Here is a 19,177-nt window from a genome sequence, read left to right as displayed (position 1 = left end):
AACATAGCTGAATCCAGGGGTTGTCAACTCACTTTTAAACAATAATATTAATTTACTAAACCCAGGGTGCTGGATTTAAATGTGCTCAGTAGAAGACTTGAAATAATTGTTCTTGCTCTCTATGTGAGAGCCTTACGATAATTGTTAAACATCTATGATTAAACACTTCAAAGAAAGATGCTGTTTTTCTGCTAACTGCTGCATTATTAAAGGGTTTGCTTCTTTACATCAGAGATTCTGTTAGAAAAAGGGGTCAAGTTGGGGTCCTCAATCAGCTCTGTAACAAATGTGTGTTCAACTAGGGCATAAACTTCACTTATGAAAATATGAAAAAGCCAACAAAAACTCCTTTGTACTCTTTTTAAAAAATCAACTTTTAAACATAAAGAAATATGTGTCACTTTATTTGATACTACAGTTCTAACACACAGGAAGTGAGGGCCTCTGTGATATAATTACCCATGGACCTATAATATCTTGCCTTTGTAGATTAACCAAAATGAAGTAATGGAAATGAGAAAACAACAGCAGAGAATTTCATGTGGTCGAATGTATTTCTTAGAAAACCAAGTACAGTTTATAAACATAAGCAGAGTAATAGTCTTGTAATCTAAAATTTTAAATCCAAAATCAAAGGAGAAATTGATAAAATCTAGTTGCACGCAAAGCACTGCTCATCATCACCATTTGGGGAAAATACACACACACATGCATACACGCATGCAGGCTTGATTTGACGCATACACAAATGGTTAAGTTGGGAAAGATGAGGCTTTGTAAACTGTTCTCTAGAAATATATTTATTCATGCAAACATGTCTAAGTCACTCTACGTATTTTTATACAACATAAGATTGTTTATGATCTTATGACCATTTTTGTTTATTTTTGTTTTTTTGCCAGAGAGGGCTTTCAGTAAATGTTTTATTTAGAACATTCTTTGAAAAATTTGAAGCGCAAAGCCACAAAAAGCAATGGCATTTAAATATATAATGCATAGTAGAGTTAGGATTATCACACTAGCTCTTTTTAAATCTCACTGCTGTTAGTAGTTTCTTTTAATTCTTCCATCACTAATTCCTGTTGGGGTTTTTCAGCACTTTTCCTATAAAGCAAGTTTTCCCCATGAGGGTTTTGAAATGTAGATTCCTGGACAAGCTGATTAGATGTGTTTATGAGCACATGGCTTTTAGCTTTTAGGGCATAAGCTTCCATCGGCTTTGCTCTTTTTTGGCAGAGCTGGAGCTGGAAAGCTTCTTGGAAACCACGGCGGAAATTCTCATTGAAGAAACCATAAATGATGGGATTGACACTGCTGTTGCCGAATGCTAGCCAGTGTGCGAAAGGGTAGATGTAGATGTTGATGATCTGCAGTTCATTTGGAGAAAGGTCAGCGTAGTCTGAGAGCATCATTAGACTCCACAGGGGCAGCCATGAGAGAATAAAAAGCAGGGCCACAATCAGGAGCATCTTAATGACCTTCTGCTTCTTGTTGGACACCACATGCCACTGCTCCTGGTTCTGCCTGCCTGTGTGAGGAACCGCAGCCCTGAAGAGTGAAATTCCAATCCTTCCATACATGATGACAATGAGGGAGAGGGGAGCCAGGTAGATGTTGGCAAACAGCACAGTGGTGTAGATCTTCCTCATTTCCTGATTTGGCCAGTCTTCCCGGCACCAGTAGACTGGACTGGTTTTATTCTGGGAGTTGAGTCTCACTCGGTAATATTTTTCTTCTTGCACATGTAACATTACTGCAGATGGAGACATAATGGTGCTGGCTAGGACCCAGATGATCATAATAATGACAAACGCTGTCTTGATAGTGAACTTTGGCTTAAAAGGGTAGACCACACACCGGAACCTGCAATTAAAGACAAATATAAATGAGGCACTGCTTCATCAATTCTGACCAAGTCATACACCAAATTTATTAATGTAGTTATAGGTCTCTCACCCCACAGTCCCCTCAAAAATATAGAAAGTTGTAGTAGAAAGGCATGCTTTGTCATTTTCTGTAATTGATAAGAGATAAATTTTAATTCAAAATTTGAACAAATGGAGTATAGCAGACACTATTAATAATAAAAAGTAATAATGAACATGAATGCCTAAAACCGTTTCAGACTCTGTTCCATTAATTTGCATGGACCGTCTCTTTAAGTCTCCTTGCTTAAAAGATGGGAAAACAGACTTGGAAAATGTAAAAATCTTACCAATAATTACACAGGATTTTAACGCAAGTAGTCTTGCTTCAGAGCTCAAACTCAGCCTCTACAGTGTCCTTTTTAGATGGGTAGCTCTGTTAGGCTGTGGTAGACTGCTGATCTGTACCAATCAATGAACCTTTTATCCCTCAGGCTCTTGTATGGTCCCCTACACATTATCTGTGTAACTTGCTTTGACCAGTAGGATATTAGCAAACATGATGCAAGCAGAAGCTTTTTATACACTTGCATGTGGGGCAGGTCCTTCTGGAATGCTTCCTCTTGAAATCCAGCCTTCAATTTCCAAGAAGCTTGAATTAGATGAAAGGCAGGTAGAGAAAGATTCTGGGAGATAAGAGCTTAGCCATTTTGGATGTTCCAGCCCCAGTTTAGCTCCCAGAATAATGCTGCAACATGAGTGATTCCAGTTATAACACACGGAGCAGGAGGGTGAACAAAGAGGTGCCCAGTTAACCCACAAAATCATGAGATGTAATAAACCAATATTGTTTGAAGCCACTGTTTTGCTGATTTGCTTTACAGCTGTAAAAATCTGAGCGTATTCATTGTGAGTTCTGATTATGAGCCTTCCTAACATTCTATGTCCTCTGGTGAGTATAAAAATTCAGCGTCAGTATGTAGAGTAAGCCTGATTCATTTTACTATGATTTTGATATTGTGGATCTTGTTATTATTATTGAATTTCATTATGTTAATCATAAGATAATCACACTATTATGCAACTGTGTAACATTTTATATTTTTTCAAAGTAACTATTACCTATGTAATCTTCTTTGATTTTTATGACTCCATAAAACTGAAATGTTATGAAAATTGTTACATTCCAGATCTGTAGATAAGAAAATGTAGAGCTTTAAGTGGCTGAGCAGCAACTCCAAATTAACTTATCTAACTTATCTTCATAGAATGACTAGTTAGCTTGGGCTTTCACTGCTCTGTTGTCATTCTTTATAACTCTTTCATGTGTAAGATCTTCTCTCTTCCCCTTCAAGTGTTTTTCCAGTCTTCTAATCCGAGAATCCTCCCAATCACCTGTCCTGAAATTATGGGTAATTTCATAGACACAAACTTATGTATTTTGCTCTTTTTGAATACCAACTAATAGGGTTTTGGATATTATTGTTTCATTTACTTATTAAACAAATATATAAGTACATATATTGATATATGAGATAAATTTTAACTCAAAATTTTAATAAATGAAGTATAGCAGACACTATTAACAATAAAAGTAATAATGAACAAATATAAAAGTACATATGTATATCTGTGCATATATGTTTTATATATTTGTATTTACAACAAATACATGTATTTGTGTATTTGTATTTACAACAAATACATGTATTTGTGTATTTGTATTTACAACAAATACATGTATTTGTGTATTTGTATTTACAACAAATACATGTATTTGTGTATTTGTATTTACAACAAATACATGTATTTGTGTATTTGTATTTACAACAAATACATGTATTTGTGTATTTGTATTTACAACAAATACATGTATTTGTGTATTTGTATTTACAACAAATACATGTATTTGTGTATTTGTATTTACAACAAATACATGTATTTGTGTATTTGTATTTACAACAAATACATGTATTTGTGTATTTGTATTTACAACAAATACATGTATTTGTGTATTTGTATTTACAACAAATACATGTATTTGTGTATTTGTATTTACAACAAATACATGTATTTGTGTATTTGTATTTACAACAAATACATGTATTTGTGTATTTGTATTTACAACAAATACATGTATTTGTGTATTTGTATTTACAACAAATACATGTATTTGTGTATTTGTATTTACAACAAATACATGTATTTGTGTATTTGTATTTACAACAAATACATGTATTTGTGTATTTGTATTTACAACAAATACATGTATTTGTGTATTTGTATTTACAACAAATACATGTATTTGTGTATTTGTATTTACAACAAATACATGTATTTGTGTATTTGTATTTACAACAAATACATGTATTTGTGTATTTGTATTTACAACAAATACTTGTATTTGTGTATTTGTATTTACAACAAATACATGTATTTGTGTATTTGTATTTACAACAAATACATGTATTTGTGTATTTGTATTTACAACAAATACATGTATTTGTGTATTTGTATTTATAACAAATACATGTATTTGTGTATTTGTATTCATAACAAATATATGTACTTACATATTTGTTTAATAAATGTACATATATGAGTATATATACTTATATATTTGTACACATACATATATATGTATTTGTGTGTATATTTTCAGGAAGGCAAAGATGAACAAGATAGAGAATAGTCCTTGCTGAGAAAGTCAATGGAAATATAAAAATATTAAAAACTGTATAATAATTACTAAAATTCTGCTAAAAATTTGGACTTCATTTAAAGAGCAATGGGGCTTCATTGAAGGATTTACATGGTAAAAGGCAGGATCATTTTTACAGTTTAAGAAGCTTATTTGGGCTGCCATGAGAAAAAAATAAATTGGAGGTTGGCTTCCTGAGCCCGAAGGCCAGTTAGAAAACAATCTCAGTATTCCAACTGGCAAAGGACAGTGGCCTGGTTCAGAACTAGTTAGCACTCAGAAATAACAGAATTTGGAGAGTGACAGCAAAGTTGACAGAAAAAAGATTCAAGGATAAAGCTCAGGTTTTTTGTTTGAATTGAGTGAGTGGTCCTGCCTTTCATTGATTTGGGGAGCATGAGAAAAAGAGCTGCCTTTTATTTTGTTTGTGTATGGTGTGGGGCTTGGAATAATGAGTTCGTCTCTGGGCATGTTTAATTTAAGGTGCCTTTTGTTGAATGTGCAGTTGAAGTTGTTCAGTAGGTGCTTTGGAATGTAACTGTAAAATTTAGGCAAAGGATTTAGTCAGGAGAAATCAGCATGGAAGTTTTTTTAGTTTGGCTTCCTGCAAAAGCTAGCCCTGAAAAAAAAGCATTTGAGTGCAAGTGCAAAAAATAAAGATGTGGTAGTTTTAAAACATTTCCAAGTTCTTTGACATTGCTTCCAAATTCTATTCCCTTCTTGGCTAAGGATTGATGACTCAATCTCATGAATAGAATGCAACAAAAATGATACCACATCATGATTTTTGCTGGTACTCTCTTCTGGGACACAGACTGTCAGAGCCCTGAACTGACATATAAGAAGTCCAGTTACTTTAAAGTAGCCTTGCTGGAGAGCCCATTTGGAGAGACCAGTAGAAACAAAGCTCTCTTAGCCCCCACATATTCAAGTGTCCCTGGACTAGGTATAAATGTGAGAGTGAAAGAAGCTTCAGCCCTAACCTTGAAGTGGCTCCACCTGACATCAAGTAGAACAGAGACAAGCTGTACTTTCTAAATCTGTACATATCACAGATTCATGACATAATAAATATTGCTGTCATTTTAACTCAGTAAGTGGTTTGATTTGGGGGTGGTTCATCATATATCAATAGATAACTGAAAGTATAGAGAAGTGATTCATTAATGGGAAGGTAGATAGTGAGGGATGTGAATCACACCATTCGTTGCAGAATTATGCAACCCAAGGGGAGATAATGGTGAGTACATCAACTCTCATGAGATTTTAGTTGAGGGCTACTTCTAGGGGTATTAATTATCTGGCATTTCTTGTCTGTTCTGCTTAGGAACTGAGACTTTGCACAATTTGGATTTGAGATACAGAGATGAAGATACTGGCAGTTGGATGTAAGACAGAACCCACTGAAAGTTTAAGAGATCTGGCAGAGCACTGAGAGTCTCGGCTACAAAAGTGTGATGGCTAATTTAATCCATCAACTTGACTGGGCCAAGGGGTGCCGAGATTGAATCTGATTTCTGGATGCGCCTATAAAATTGTTTCTGGATAAGATTAGCATCTTAATCTGTGGATTCGGTAAAGTGAATTGCCCTCCCAGTGTGGGTAGGCATCATCCAGTCCTTTGAGGGCCTGAATAGAACAAGAAGTGGAGGAAGGAGGAATTTGCCCCCTTTTATCCCTGCCTCATTGCTTGAGCTAGGACATCTCATATCATCTTCTCCTGCCCACAGGATGCAATTTACACAAATGGCCAATTGCACAATTGGCTATCCCTAGTTCTCAGGCTTTGGGACTTGGACTGAATAATATCACTGGCTTTCTGAGGTCTCCAATTTACAGGCGGCATATTCTGAGATTTCTCAGTTTTGATAATTATCTGAGCCAATTTCTCATAATAAATCTCTCTCTTCGTGGACAAATGTACCACTTCACCTTCCTTGTTCCAGCTGAACTACCTCTCTGCACTTCTCTGAACAAGTGCCTTCTATTTCAATGCCATAAGTATATACTTGTCTTAAGAGATGCCCTTTTCCTAGTTTCTTCTAAGGGTAAATTTCTGACTCCTCAAGGAATCAGAAGGTCTCACCTCTTTTGTGAATCCACCACTCCCTGTCCTAATAGATAGAATTGATTCTGTCAAACACTGGCCCCCTATTAGAAAGCATTATTTGTAAATATTTGTTAATGACTTTGCCTGCTCCGCCAGATTGTAGCCTTCCTGAAGCAGCACTTCTAATTTGTTTTAGATGTTACCAACCCAGCCCAGTATCTGGCACATCATAAATGCTCAACAACATGTGTGAATGACTGAATGGATGAATGATTTTCAATCTTAAAATCTAGATAAAATTTCAAATTTATTTTAGCTCATTTGCATTTCTGCTGTGAGAAACGTCTATATTGTAGTGTGAAAAATAAGGAAATTTTACCATCTCCAATTATTTATTTTTAAAGTATGGAAAATTCAATAGTTTCATTTTCTTATTACTGAAACTTTGGTAGGTATGTTGCTCTTAAAGAGGTAGATATTCTCAGGTTCCATTCCAAAATGGCCGAATAGGAAGAGCTCTGGTCTGCAGCTCCCAGTGTGATAGACGCAGAAGATGGGTTATTTCTGCATTTCCACCTGAGGTACCTGGTTCATCTCACTGGGACTGGTTGGACAGGGGGTGCAGCCCACGGAGGGTGAGCCAAAGCAGGGTGGGGCATTGCCTCAGCTGGGAAGCACAAGGGGTCGGGGGATTTCCCTTTCCTAGCCAAGGGAAGCTATGACAGACTGTACCTGGAAAATCGGGACACTCTCGCCCAATGACAGGATCAAATTCAAATATAACACTATTAACCTTAAATGTAAATGGGATAAATGCCCCAATTAAAAGACACAGACTGGAAAATTGGATAGAGTCAAGACCCATCACTGTGCTGTATCCAGGAGACCCATCTCACATGCAGAGACACACATAGAATCAAAAGAAAGGGATGGAGGAAGATCTACCAAGCAAATGGAAAACAAAAAAAGGCACGGGTTGCAACCCTAGTCTTGGATAAAACAGACTTTAAACCAACAAAGACCAAAAGAGACAAAGAAGGCCATTACATAATAGTAAAGGGATCAATTCAACAAGAAGAACTAACTATCCTAAATATATATGCACCCAATACAGGAGCACCCAGATTCATAAAGCAAGTCCTGAGTGACCTACAAAGAGACTTAGACTCCCACACAATAATAATGGGAGACTTTAACACCCAACTGTCAGCATTAGACACATCAACGAGACAGAAAGTTAACAAGGATATCCAGGAATTGAACTCAGCTCTGCACCAAGCAGACCTAATAGACATCTACAGAACTCTCCACCCCAAATCGACAGAATATACATTCTTCTCAGCACAACATCATACTTACTCCAAAACTGACCACATAGTTGGAAGTAAAGCACTCCTCACAAATGTAAAAGAACAGAAATCACAACAAACTGTCACTCAGACCACAATGCAATCAAATTAGAACTCAGGATTAAGAAACTCACTCAAAACAGCACAACTGTATGGAAGCTGAACAACCTGCTACTGAATGACTACTGGGTAAATAACGAAATGAACGCAGAAATAAAGATGTTCTTTGAAATCAATGAGGACAAAGACACAACATACCAGAATCTCTGGGACACATTTAAAGCAGTGTATAGAGGGAAATTTATAGCACTAAATGCCTACAAGAGAAAGCAGGAAAGATCTAAAATCCACACCCTAACATCACAATTAAAAGAACTACAGGAGCATGAGCAAACAAATTCAAAAGCTAGCAGAATGCAAGAAACAACTAAGATCAGAGCAGAACTGAAGGAGATAGAGACACAAAAAACCCTTCAAAAAATTAATGAATCCAGGAGCTGTTTTTTTTTAAAGATCAACAAAATTGATAGACCACTAGCAACACTAATAAAGGAGAAAAGAGAGAAGAATCAAATAGATGCAATAAAAATGATAAAGGGGATATCACCACCGATGCCACAGAAATACAAACTACCATCAGAGAATACTATAAACACCTCTATGCAAATAAACTAGAAAATCTAGAAGAAATGGATAAATTCCTCAACACATACACCTCCCAAGACTAAACCAGGAAGAAGTTGAATCTCTGAATAGACCAATAACAGGCTCTGAAATTGAGGCAATAATTAATAGCTTACCAACCAAAAAAAGTCCAGGACCAGATGAATTCACAGCTGAATTCTACCAGAGATACAAAGAGGAGCTGGTACTATACCTTCTGAAACTATTCCAATCAACAGAAAAAGAGGGAATCCTCTCTAACTCATTTTATGAGGCCAGCATCATCCTGATGCCAAAGCCTGGCAGAGACCCCTCCCCCAAAAAAAGAGAATTTTAGACCAATATCCTTGGTGAATATCGATCCAGAAATCCTCAATGAAATACTGGCAAATAGAATCCAGTAGCACATCAAAAAGCTTATCCACCATGATCAAGTCTGCTTCATCCCTGGGATGCAAGGCTTGTTCAACATATGCAAATCAATAAATGTAATCCATCACATGAACAGAACCAACGACAAAAACCACATGATTATCTCAATAGATGCAGAAAAGGCCTTTGACAAAATTCAACAGTGCTTCATGGTAAAAACTCTTAATAAACTGGGTATTGATGGAATGTATCTCAAAATAATAAGAGCTATTTTTTGACAAACACACAGCCAGTATTATGCTGAATGGGCAAAAACTGGAAGCATTTCCTTTGAAAACTGGCACAAGTCAGGGATGACCTCTCTCACCACTCCTGTTCCACATAGTGTTGGAAATTCTGGCCAAGGCAATCAGGCAAGAGAAAGCAATAAACTGTATTCAGTTAGGAAATGAGGAAGTCAAATTGTTCCTGTTTTCAGATGACATTATTGTATATTTAGAAAACCCCATTGTCTCAGCCCAAAATCTCCTTAAGCTGATAAGCAACTTCAGCAAAGTCTCAGGATACAAAATCAATGTGCGAAAATCACAAGCATTCCTATACACCAATAGCAGACAAACAGAGAGCCAAATCATGAGTGAACTCCCATTCACAATTGGTACAAAGAGAATAAAATACCTAGGAATCCAACTTACAAGGGATGTGAAGGACCTCTTCAAGGAGAACTACAAACCATTGCTCAATGAAATAAAAGAGGACACAAATAAATGGAAGAACATTCATGCTCATGGATAGAAAGAATCAATATTGTGAAAATGACCATACTGCCCAAGGTAATTTATAGATTCAATGCCATCTCCATCAAGCTACTATTGACTTTCTTCACAGAATTGGAAAAATCTACTTTAAAGTTCATATGGAACCAAAAAAGAGCCCCCATTGCCAAGACAATCCTAAGCCAAAAGAACCAAGCTGGAGGCATCATGCTACCCAACTTCAAACTATACTACAAGGCGACAGTAACCAAAACAGCATGGTACTGGTATCAAAACAGAGAGATAGACCAATGGAACAGAACAGAGACCTCAGAAACAACACCACACATCTACATCCATCTGATTTTTGACAAACCTGACAAAAACAAGCAATGGGGAAAGGATTCCCTATTTAATAAATGGTGCTGGGAAAACTGGCTAGCCATATGTAGAAAGCTGAAACTGGATCCTTTCCTTATACCTCATACAAAAATTAATTCAAGATGGATTACAGACTTAAATGTTAGACCTGAAACCATAAAAACCCTAGAAGAAAACCTAAGCTATGCCATTCAGGACATAGGAATCGGCAAGGACTTCATGACTAAAACAACAAAAGCAATGGCAACAAAAGCCAAAATAGACAAATGGGATCTAATTAAACTAAAGAACTTCTGCACAGCAAAAGAAACTACCATCAGATTGAACAGACAACCTACAGAATGGGAGAAAATTTTTGCAATCTACCCATCTGACAAAGGGCTAATATCCAGAATCTGCAATGAACTCAAACAAATTTACAAGAAAAAAAAACCAAACAACCCCATCAGAAAGTGGGCAAAGTATACGAACAGACACCTCTCAAAAGAAGACATTTGTGCAGCCAACAGACATATGAAAAAATGCTCATCATCACTGGTCATCAGAGAAATGCAAATCACAACCACAATGAGTTACCATCTCACACCAGTTAGAAAGGCCATCATTGAAAAGTCAGGAAACAACAGATGCTGGAGAGGGTGTGCAGAAATCGGAACACTTTTACACTGTTGGTGGGAGTGTAAACTAGTTCAGTCACTGGGGAAGAGAGTGTGGCGATTCCTCAAGGACCTAGAACTAGAAACACCATTTGACCCAGCGATCCCATTACTGGGTATATACTCAAAGGATTATAAATCATGCTACTATGAAGACACATGCACATGTATGTTTATTGTGGCACTATTCACAATAGCAAAGACTTGGAACCAACCAAAATATCCAAAATATCCTTCAATGATATACTGGATTAAGAAAATTGTGGCACATATACACCATGGAATACTATGCAGCCATAAAAAGGATGAGTTCATGTCCTTTACAGGGACATGGATGCAGCTGGAAACCATCATTCTGCGCAAACTATCACAAGGACAGAAAACCAAACACCACATGTTCTCACTCATAGGTGAGAATAGAACAATGAGAACACTTGGACACAGGGCGGGGAACATCATACACCGGGGCCTGCCATTGGGTGGGGGGCAGGGGCAGGGATAACATTAGGAGAAATACCTAATGTAAATGACGAGTTGATGGGTGCAGTACACCAACATGGCACATGTATACATATGGAAGAAACTTGCACATTGTACACATGTACCCTAGAACTTAAAGTATAATAATTTTAAAAAAGAGGTAGATATTGTGAATACAATTTGAAAAGATATGACCAAATTTAGTAGGTTATATATTTTTCTGGTATACTAGTTGCAGACATGCCCATTTTTCTGGATTCAGAGTTTGGTGCAGACTTACCTATCTACAGCAATTGCAACTAACGTAAAGACTGAAGCTGCGACAGATATTCCCTGGACCAATCCACTGATCTTGCACATCGTGTTTCCAAATGGCCATCCTGAAAGGAAAATGAAACAGTCTTTCAAAAGATCATATTTCCAAAATCTCACTGAAAATGAAAATAGAAAGTTGTGGAAACAAGACTAATGTAAATTTTTTCTACATGATAGGCAGAGAACAGTCAACGTTTCTCAGTATTTCCCCTAATATCTCCAGAGCTCTGTTTTTCAGTACACTAACAATAACGTCAAAACTTACACAGTAGTTATCACATTCCAGGCACTGTAAGTGGTCTCTGTCTATTAACATATCTAATCCTCACAACAAGCTTTTGAAGACTTTGTTATTTTCCTCACAATATAGATGAGGTAACAAACAAATATTACATACTTTGCCGTGGCTAGTTAGGAGCATTTTAAGAATTTGAACCTGGGCAGTAAGACTCCAGAGTCTAAACCATTGACTCTGAGGCAATAATGCCCTTTAAATGAATAAACAGTCAGAATGTCGGTTTTCTAGTTTGGAAAGGCACCCCAAAATTATGAGGAATCAGGAGTTACATACAGAATAAAATGTATTTATTAATATAGAATGAAATAAGACAATTTACCCCAGAGACACATCCAGAATAAAGAGCACTTTGCATGAACAAAAGTATTACTTTCCTACTAAAACTTAGCTACTGTAAAGTTTATAAAAGAAAATAATAAAATTATTGTAGTAGTTTGATATTCTAAACACCCATTTGCTGTCACAGAAAAGGAACAATATTCTTCTCCTAGCAAATATTCTCATTTCTCAAAAGATGAATATTATGCATTTCTCAGTTTTGAAATTTATTTTTTTAATTTTTCTGCAATTTATTTTCTGAAACAAAATATTCTTACCCATAAAGTATTTTTAAATAACCTAAATAATTCAAGTCTATCTTTTAAAAGTCACCTATCTAGATCATATTAAAATAAATGCTTGAGTGACTCTAGTGAGTGGAAACCAAAAGAGAATATGTCTTTTTCAGTTCTAAAATGTGTTAGCTTATGACAGTATTATTTGTCAACAAAAATGCAAAACAGTGTGTGTAGCCGTTGGTTGAATATGGAATATTAAGCGTATATTTTACCTTATCTCCCTCACACAATTCCACTGAAATGATAGGTGTAGGATAAAAGAGCATAAATCCTTAGAAATTAAAGTACCAGATACTACTAAATGTGAGGTTGAGAAAACAACATGTTTGGTGGAAATTGTGTATAAATCCAATTAGATGCCACTGGCTTTTTCCCCATGTTGATAGAAGAATGGAGGTTTACTCTCTGAGGAGGCAGAACAATAAGTACTCTAATCCCCGAGTCTCCAGGTGCGGGGGTAATGAGTGCCACTGTGATGCAGAAGGATTAAGCAAAAGTATACCGCTGCACTGCATGGCAATGTGGAATGTAACAGCCAGCCCTACATTCCTATGGCAGTACGTTAGAAAATCTCCTTCTGGAAAAAGTGACCTGTTCAATAACACTGATATGCAGATTTTGACAGTTGTGAATTTCTCAAGGAATAGTGCAGACTAATGAAGTGGACAGTGGTCCTAACCTTATCCTCCAGACATGCAGAACTTCCAGGCAGCCATGCTATGCCTCACTCTGAAACACAGAAGCTAAGAAGCAGTTAACTAGATCTAGTCTTTTTTTTTCTGGTGGTGTTTTGTTTTGGTTTGGTTTGTTTGTTTCTTTGTTTTGAGACAGGGTGCAGTGCAGTGGTGTGATCATGGCTCACTGTAGACTTAACCCCTCTGCTCACACCACCATCCTGTCCCCAGGCTCAAGCCATCCTCCTACCTCAAGCTCCTGAGTAGCGGGGAATACAGGTGCAGTCCACCACACCAGTTATTTTTAAAAAACTTTTAGTAGAGATGGGGTCTCACTATGTTGCCCAGGCTGGTTTTGAACTCCTAGGCTCAAGTAATCCTCTCACCTTGGCCTCCCAAAGTGTTGAAATTACAGGCATGAGCCACTGCACCTAGCCTTAGAGCTAGTATATGATAGCACAACAGAGTGACTACAGTCAAGAATAATTTATTGTATATTTAGCAATAACTAAGAGTAGAATTGAGATGTTCTTAACATAAAGAAATGATAAATGCTTGAGGTGATGTATATCCCAAATTCCCTAATATGATTATTACCCTAATATGATTATTACACATTATATGCCTATATCAAAACATCATACGTACCCCATAAATACACACATATGTACCCATATTAACTAAAAAAAAACCAAATTAAAACAATTTTTAAATGCAATGAAAAATAAGCAGTTAACACTAGGGAAACCTCAAACATAAAAGAAAAAGACTAATACACATATGAAGAAAAATAGGAAAACCAAATTGAGTCAGACATATGAAAAATAGAAAACAGAAAAAAAATTACTAATAACCCCAGAGACATAATGCACTTTGTCCATGAAACATGTGCATGATACTGTTTGTATCATGATACTGTTGTATCATGGTGGGAACTACAGAAATATGCATAAAATAAAAATAACTCAAAATATTTCAGATATGGTAACTGTATTGAGGAGTTCAACATAAAGTTTAAAAGAGAAAGTTGAGAAAATCTTTGAAAATAGAAGAATGAGGGGCAAAAAATTAAAGTAAAAAGATGAAAAAAATTAAAAGAGCAATCCAGAATCTCTAATATCTGATTAATATGAGTAGAAGAAAGAAAAACAGAAAAGAACTCCGCAAGAAAATTCCCTAAGATTAAAGGCCACTCATTTTCAGATTGAAAAGCCCGAATTTATGTCCAGCACAATAAATACAAAATAGAAAGGCTCACTTCCAAGCATAGTTTCATGGAATTGAGAACATTAGGGATAAAGGGAAGTTCTAAAAGCTTTCCATAAGAAAAACAAAATACAAATCATGGGCAAAAGAAGAAAGAATTAAATATCGTATTTTTTCAGCAGTAATACCATATTTTACAGCAGTAGAAATAGAGTAATGCCTTTGAAATTCCGACAGAAGAAATTTCCAACCTAGACGTCTTCATACAGCTAACTAATTAAGTGTGAGGGCAGAATAAAGATACTTGCAGACAAATAACAGCTCAAACGTTTCATCTCAATAAACCATTTCTCAGAAAGGAATAAACCAAAAAAGAAGTGGACATGGCATCCAGAAAATGGAATTGTACACAAAGAGAGATGAAGAGAGTTGTTAGGGTGTCAGTGAAGGGGTATCCCGGAGCAGAAGCTGCTCTGCCCTGGGAGTAATGTGTTCCTATAAACAAAAGAGAACAGAAAACACCAGGAAACGTACCTGCAGGTGTATTTATAGATACCTGATATGTTTAAAGGTATTGACGAGAGAGTAACATCTCTGGAAGCGAATTTGAGGATACATTACTAATGGGTACACACTCAAACTAAGAAAATCAAAATATACCCTTAATAAATCTAGGAAAATGAAAAACATTTTATAAGACAGAAATTGATACAGCACTTTCCAAGGCTCAGCAGGGATAAGATATATGTAAAATAAGAATGTATATTCTGTATGTTGATTCAAACAAAAACTGTGATATAATTATACCAGGAGAATGTGAGAAGGTGAGGTGTACGAATGTATGTTTGTGCTGATGTGGTGAAAGTTGATGACAACTCAATTTACGTCTATGAGAGTTTGAAGAAAAAATATTGAAAACATGTTATTTAGAAATATAGTAGTAATTACAAAAAAAAAAAAAGCAAAAATTGCCGAAGGTGGCTGCCTCCTGAGAATGCAAACAAAGAACTAAAGATGGGTAGTTTTTATTTTTTATTTTGGAGACAGAGTCTCGCTCTGTCACCCAGGCTGGAGTGTAGCGGCATGATCTTGGCTCACTGCAACCTCCACCTCCAGGGTTCAAGCGATTATCATGCTTCAGCTTCCTGAGTGACTGGAATTACAGGTGCATGCCACCATACCAGGCTAATTTTTGTATTTTTCGTAGAGATGGGGTTTCACCATGTTGGCCAGGCTGGTCTTGAATTCCTGGCCTCAAGTGATCTGTCTGCCTTGGCCTCCCAAAATGCTGGGATTACAGGGGTGAGCCACTCTGCCTGGCCAAGGATGGTTAATTTGTATGCAAGAACTTTAAAATAATTAATGTAATTTAAAATATGTATGGGACAAAATATTGAGAACACTTTTTGTTGGCAAAATAACTTTCCTTAAAGTCTCAGGATAAAAAAAAATCAATGTACAAAAATCACTAGCATTCCTATACATCCACAACAGTCAAGCCAAGAGCCAAATCAGGAACTCGATCTCATTCAAAATTTCCACAAACAGAATAAAATATCTAGGAATACAGCTAACTAGGGAGGTGAAAGATTTCTACAAGGAGAACTACAAAACACTGTTCAAAGAAATCCATGATGACACAAACAAATAGAAAAACACTCCATGCCCACAGATAGGAAGAATCAATATCATGAAAATGGCCACACTGCTCAAAGCAATTTATAGATTCCATGCTATCCCTATTAAATTACCAATGACATTCTTTAAAGAACTAGAAAAATTATTTTAAAATTCATATGGAACCAAAAAAGAGCCTGAATAGCCAAAGCAATCCTAAATAAAAAGAACAAAGCCGGAGGCATTATGCTACCCAACTTCAAACTATACCACAAGGCTATAGTAATGAAAACTGCATGGTACTAGTACAAAAATAGACACATAGACCAATGGAACAGAATAGAGAACCCAGAAACAAGTCCATGCACCTACAAATATCTAACCTTCAACAAAGCTGACAAAAACAATGGGCAAGTAATGGGGAAAGGACTCCCTATTTAATAAATGGTGCTGGGAAAACTGGCTAGCCATGTGCAGAAGATTGAAACCAAACCCCTTCCTTATAACATGTACAAAAATTAACTCAAGATGGATTAAGGACTTAAAGGTAAAACCCAAAACTGTGAAAACTCTGGAAGACAACTAGGCAATACCATTCTGGACATAGGAACAGGCAAAAATTTCACTAGGAAGACACCAAAAGCAATCACAACAAATGCAAAAATTTACAAATGGAATCTATTAATAATTAAACTAAAGAGCTTCCACATGACAAAAGAAAATATCAACAGAGTAAACAGACAACCTACATACTGAGAGAAAATTTTTGCAAACTTTGGATTTGACTAAGGTCTAATATCCAGCATCTAAAAGGAACTTAAACAAATTTACAAAAAATAAACAACCCCATTAAAAAGTGGGCAAAGGACATGAACAGATATTTTTCAAAAGAAGATATACATGTGGCCAACAAACATATGAAAAAAAGCTCAACATCACTGAATATTAGAGAAATGCAAAAATAAAAACAACAATGGGATATCATCCCACACCAGTCAGAATGGCTACCATTAAAAAGTCAAAAAATAACAGATGTTGGCGAAATTGTGGAGAAAAATAAACACTTTCACACTGTTGGTGGGAATGTAAATGAGTTCAACCATTCTGGAGGACAATGTGGCAATGCCTCAAAGACCTAAAGACAGAACTACCATTCAACCCAGCAATCCCAATACTAGGTATATACCCGGAGGAATATAAATTGTTCTATTATAAAGACACATGTATGTGTATGTTCATTGCAGCACTATTCACGATAGCAAAGACATGGAATCAATCTAAATACACATCAATTGTAGATGAATAAAGAAAATGTGGTACATATACACCATGGAATACTATGTAGCCATAAGAAAGAATGAGCTCATGTCCTTTGAAGGAACATGGATGGAGCTGGAGGCCATTATCTGCAGCAAACTAATGCAGGAACAGGAAACCAAATACTACCTGTTACTATTTATATGTGGGAGCTAATGATGAGATAGAGGGGAACGACACGTGCTGGGGCCTATCAGAGGGTAGAGGGAGTAAGGACGAAGAGACTCAGGAAAAAAAAACCAATGGGTACTAGGCTTAATACATGGGTGACAAAATAATCTGTACAACAAACCCCCATGACACAAGTTTACCTGTGTAATAAACTTGTACATGTACCCCTGAATTAAAAATAGAAGTTAAATTAAAAAAAAACCTTGTCTGAGAGTGATAACAATAATTTTTATCAATTTGTACACCCTCTTTTTGTTTAGCACAGTATCTTGATAATTGATATGGACGTGAGGCAAGGAAATACTAGTTGGAAAAGGGCAGAGTCCCTGGCAGGGACTCCACCTTCAAGCTTGGACCTTGTGGCTCTAAGTGAGAACATGCAATCCTGTATTCCCAACTGAAAGTTGCCTTTTTCAAAACCACCCTGACCTGCCACGCCCCCCCCCATCCTATACCTATAAAAATCCCAGGTTCCAAGGGCACAGCAGCAGAGTGGTGCGTCAGAGAAGAAGACAAGAAGTGTCTGAACATCGAGAAAAAAATAGCTGGGCATTGGAGACTATGGTTGGAGAGGAGTTCAGCCGGGGACCGTCAATCATCTTCCCACTCCATCCCCGTTCCAGCTCTCTATCCTGCTGAGAGCCACTTCCACTGCTCAATAAAATCCTCCACATTCACCACCCTTCAATTCATTCTTGAGACTTGATTCTTCCTGAATGCCAGACAGGAACTCAGGTACCAAGACGGCAGGTGCAAAATGCTGTCACCCTGACCCTCCACTGAGCTGGTTAACACTTAGCTGTCTGCTCTCTGGGGCTCCAGGGGTCACAGGCAACCTCTAGACACAGCACTGGGGCTGGTACAGGATTAGTTCCTGCTGGCACCCAAAAACACTTGCCCTAGCTCCTGTACCCTCTCACCTGCACGCTCGCCCTCCCACAAGGGGCTTGAGAGTTGCAGGTGGAGTAAGGGAGACTCCCCTTCACCAGTCCCGAGACGGGGTCAAGGAAATGGTCCTTTCATCACATCCTCGATAAAATTTTTTTTTAATGATAAACATCACAGAAACTCAGATCTGTGCAGTAAGGTAAAGTACTTCTGTGGGCCCAGAAGTACTATAGGGTGCTACCCTAAGCTTTACAATGTAAACTTATGTTGCACACATAAACTACCACTTTTTGAAAAATCATTAATATTGTTGCATCTTCTCTCAAAAACTGTTGGAAATCTCTCTAGCTAACAACATGAGGGCCTAAATTTCTGCTTATGTCAGACTGAAGACATTGCATTAACTCAAATCAGATGTGTCAGTTCTTCGGACCTTACATTTCATAGTGATATTTCTATCATCTTATATGTGCCCTGAACTTTATTAAGAAAATTCAAAGGCTTCAGGTAAGACACACTAAATCTTATTTTCTCATGACCTCCAGTGAATACTCTATAAAAATTGCAGCCTCCACTTTCTGTTTCTATTATATCACTTTTCTTTTCCTCCAGAATCCTTCTCATTCTCTAATTATATAACTCTTTGTTTATTGTCCATCTAGTCCTTCAGAATGCAGATCCAATGAGGGCAGGTTCCTGGATCAGTTCCTGGAATTCCATAAATATCTGTATACAAATGAATGAATGAACAGCCCTGCCAATGGCTGCCGAAATATGGGACAAATATTTCATATTATCTTCA

At 36.8% G+C, this 19,177-nt stretch overlaps 1 protein-coding gene across 3 annotated transcripts in view; it reads right to left on the bottom strand.

Moving 5' to 3' along the window:
* Positions 1-535: 535 nt before the first annotated feature.
* NPFFR2 (neuropeptide FF receptor 2) overlaps positions 536-19,177 on the bottom strand; it is a 118,364-nt gene continuing 99,722 nt past the window's right edge. For all 3 annotated transcript variants that reach the window (XM_054485724.1, XM_054485726.1, XM_054485725.1), the window contains 2 exons: positions 11,553-11,652; positions 536-1,863 (listed from right to left, as the gene is read on the bottom strand). In XM_054485724.1, coding sequence (XP_054341699.1) covers positions 1,029-1,863; positions 11,553-11,652 — 935 coding nt within the window. In that variant the 3' untranslated portion in view covers positions 536-1,028. The remainder of the gene's footprint in view (positions 1,864-11,552; positions 11,653-19,177) is intronic.

Source organism: Pongo pygmaeus, chromosome 3, assembly GCF_028885625.2.
Source record: "Pongo pygmaeus isolate AG05252 chromosome 3, NHGRI_mPonPyg2-v2.0_pri, whole genome shotgun sequence".
In the NCBI taxonomy this organism is placed as follows: Eukaryota; Metazoa; Chordata; class Mammalia; order Primates; family Hominidae; genus Pongo; species Pongo pygmaeus.
This window is presented reverse-complemented; position numbering and strand designations above follow the sequence as displayed.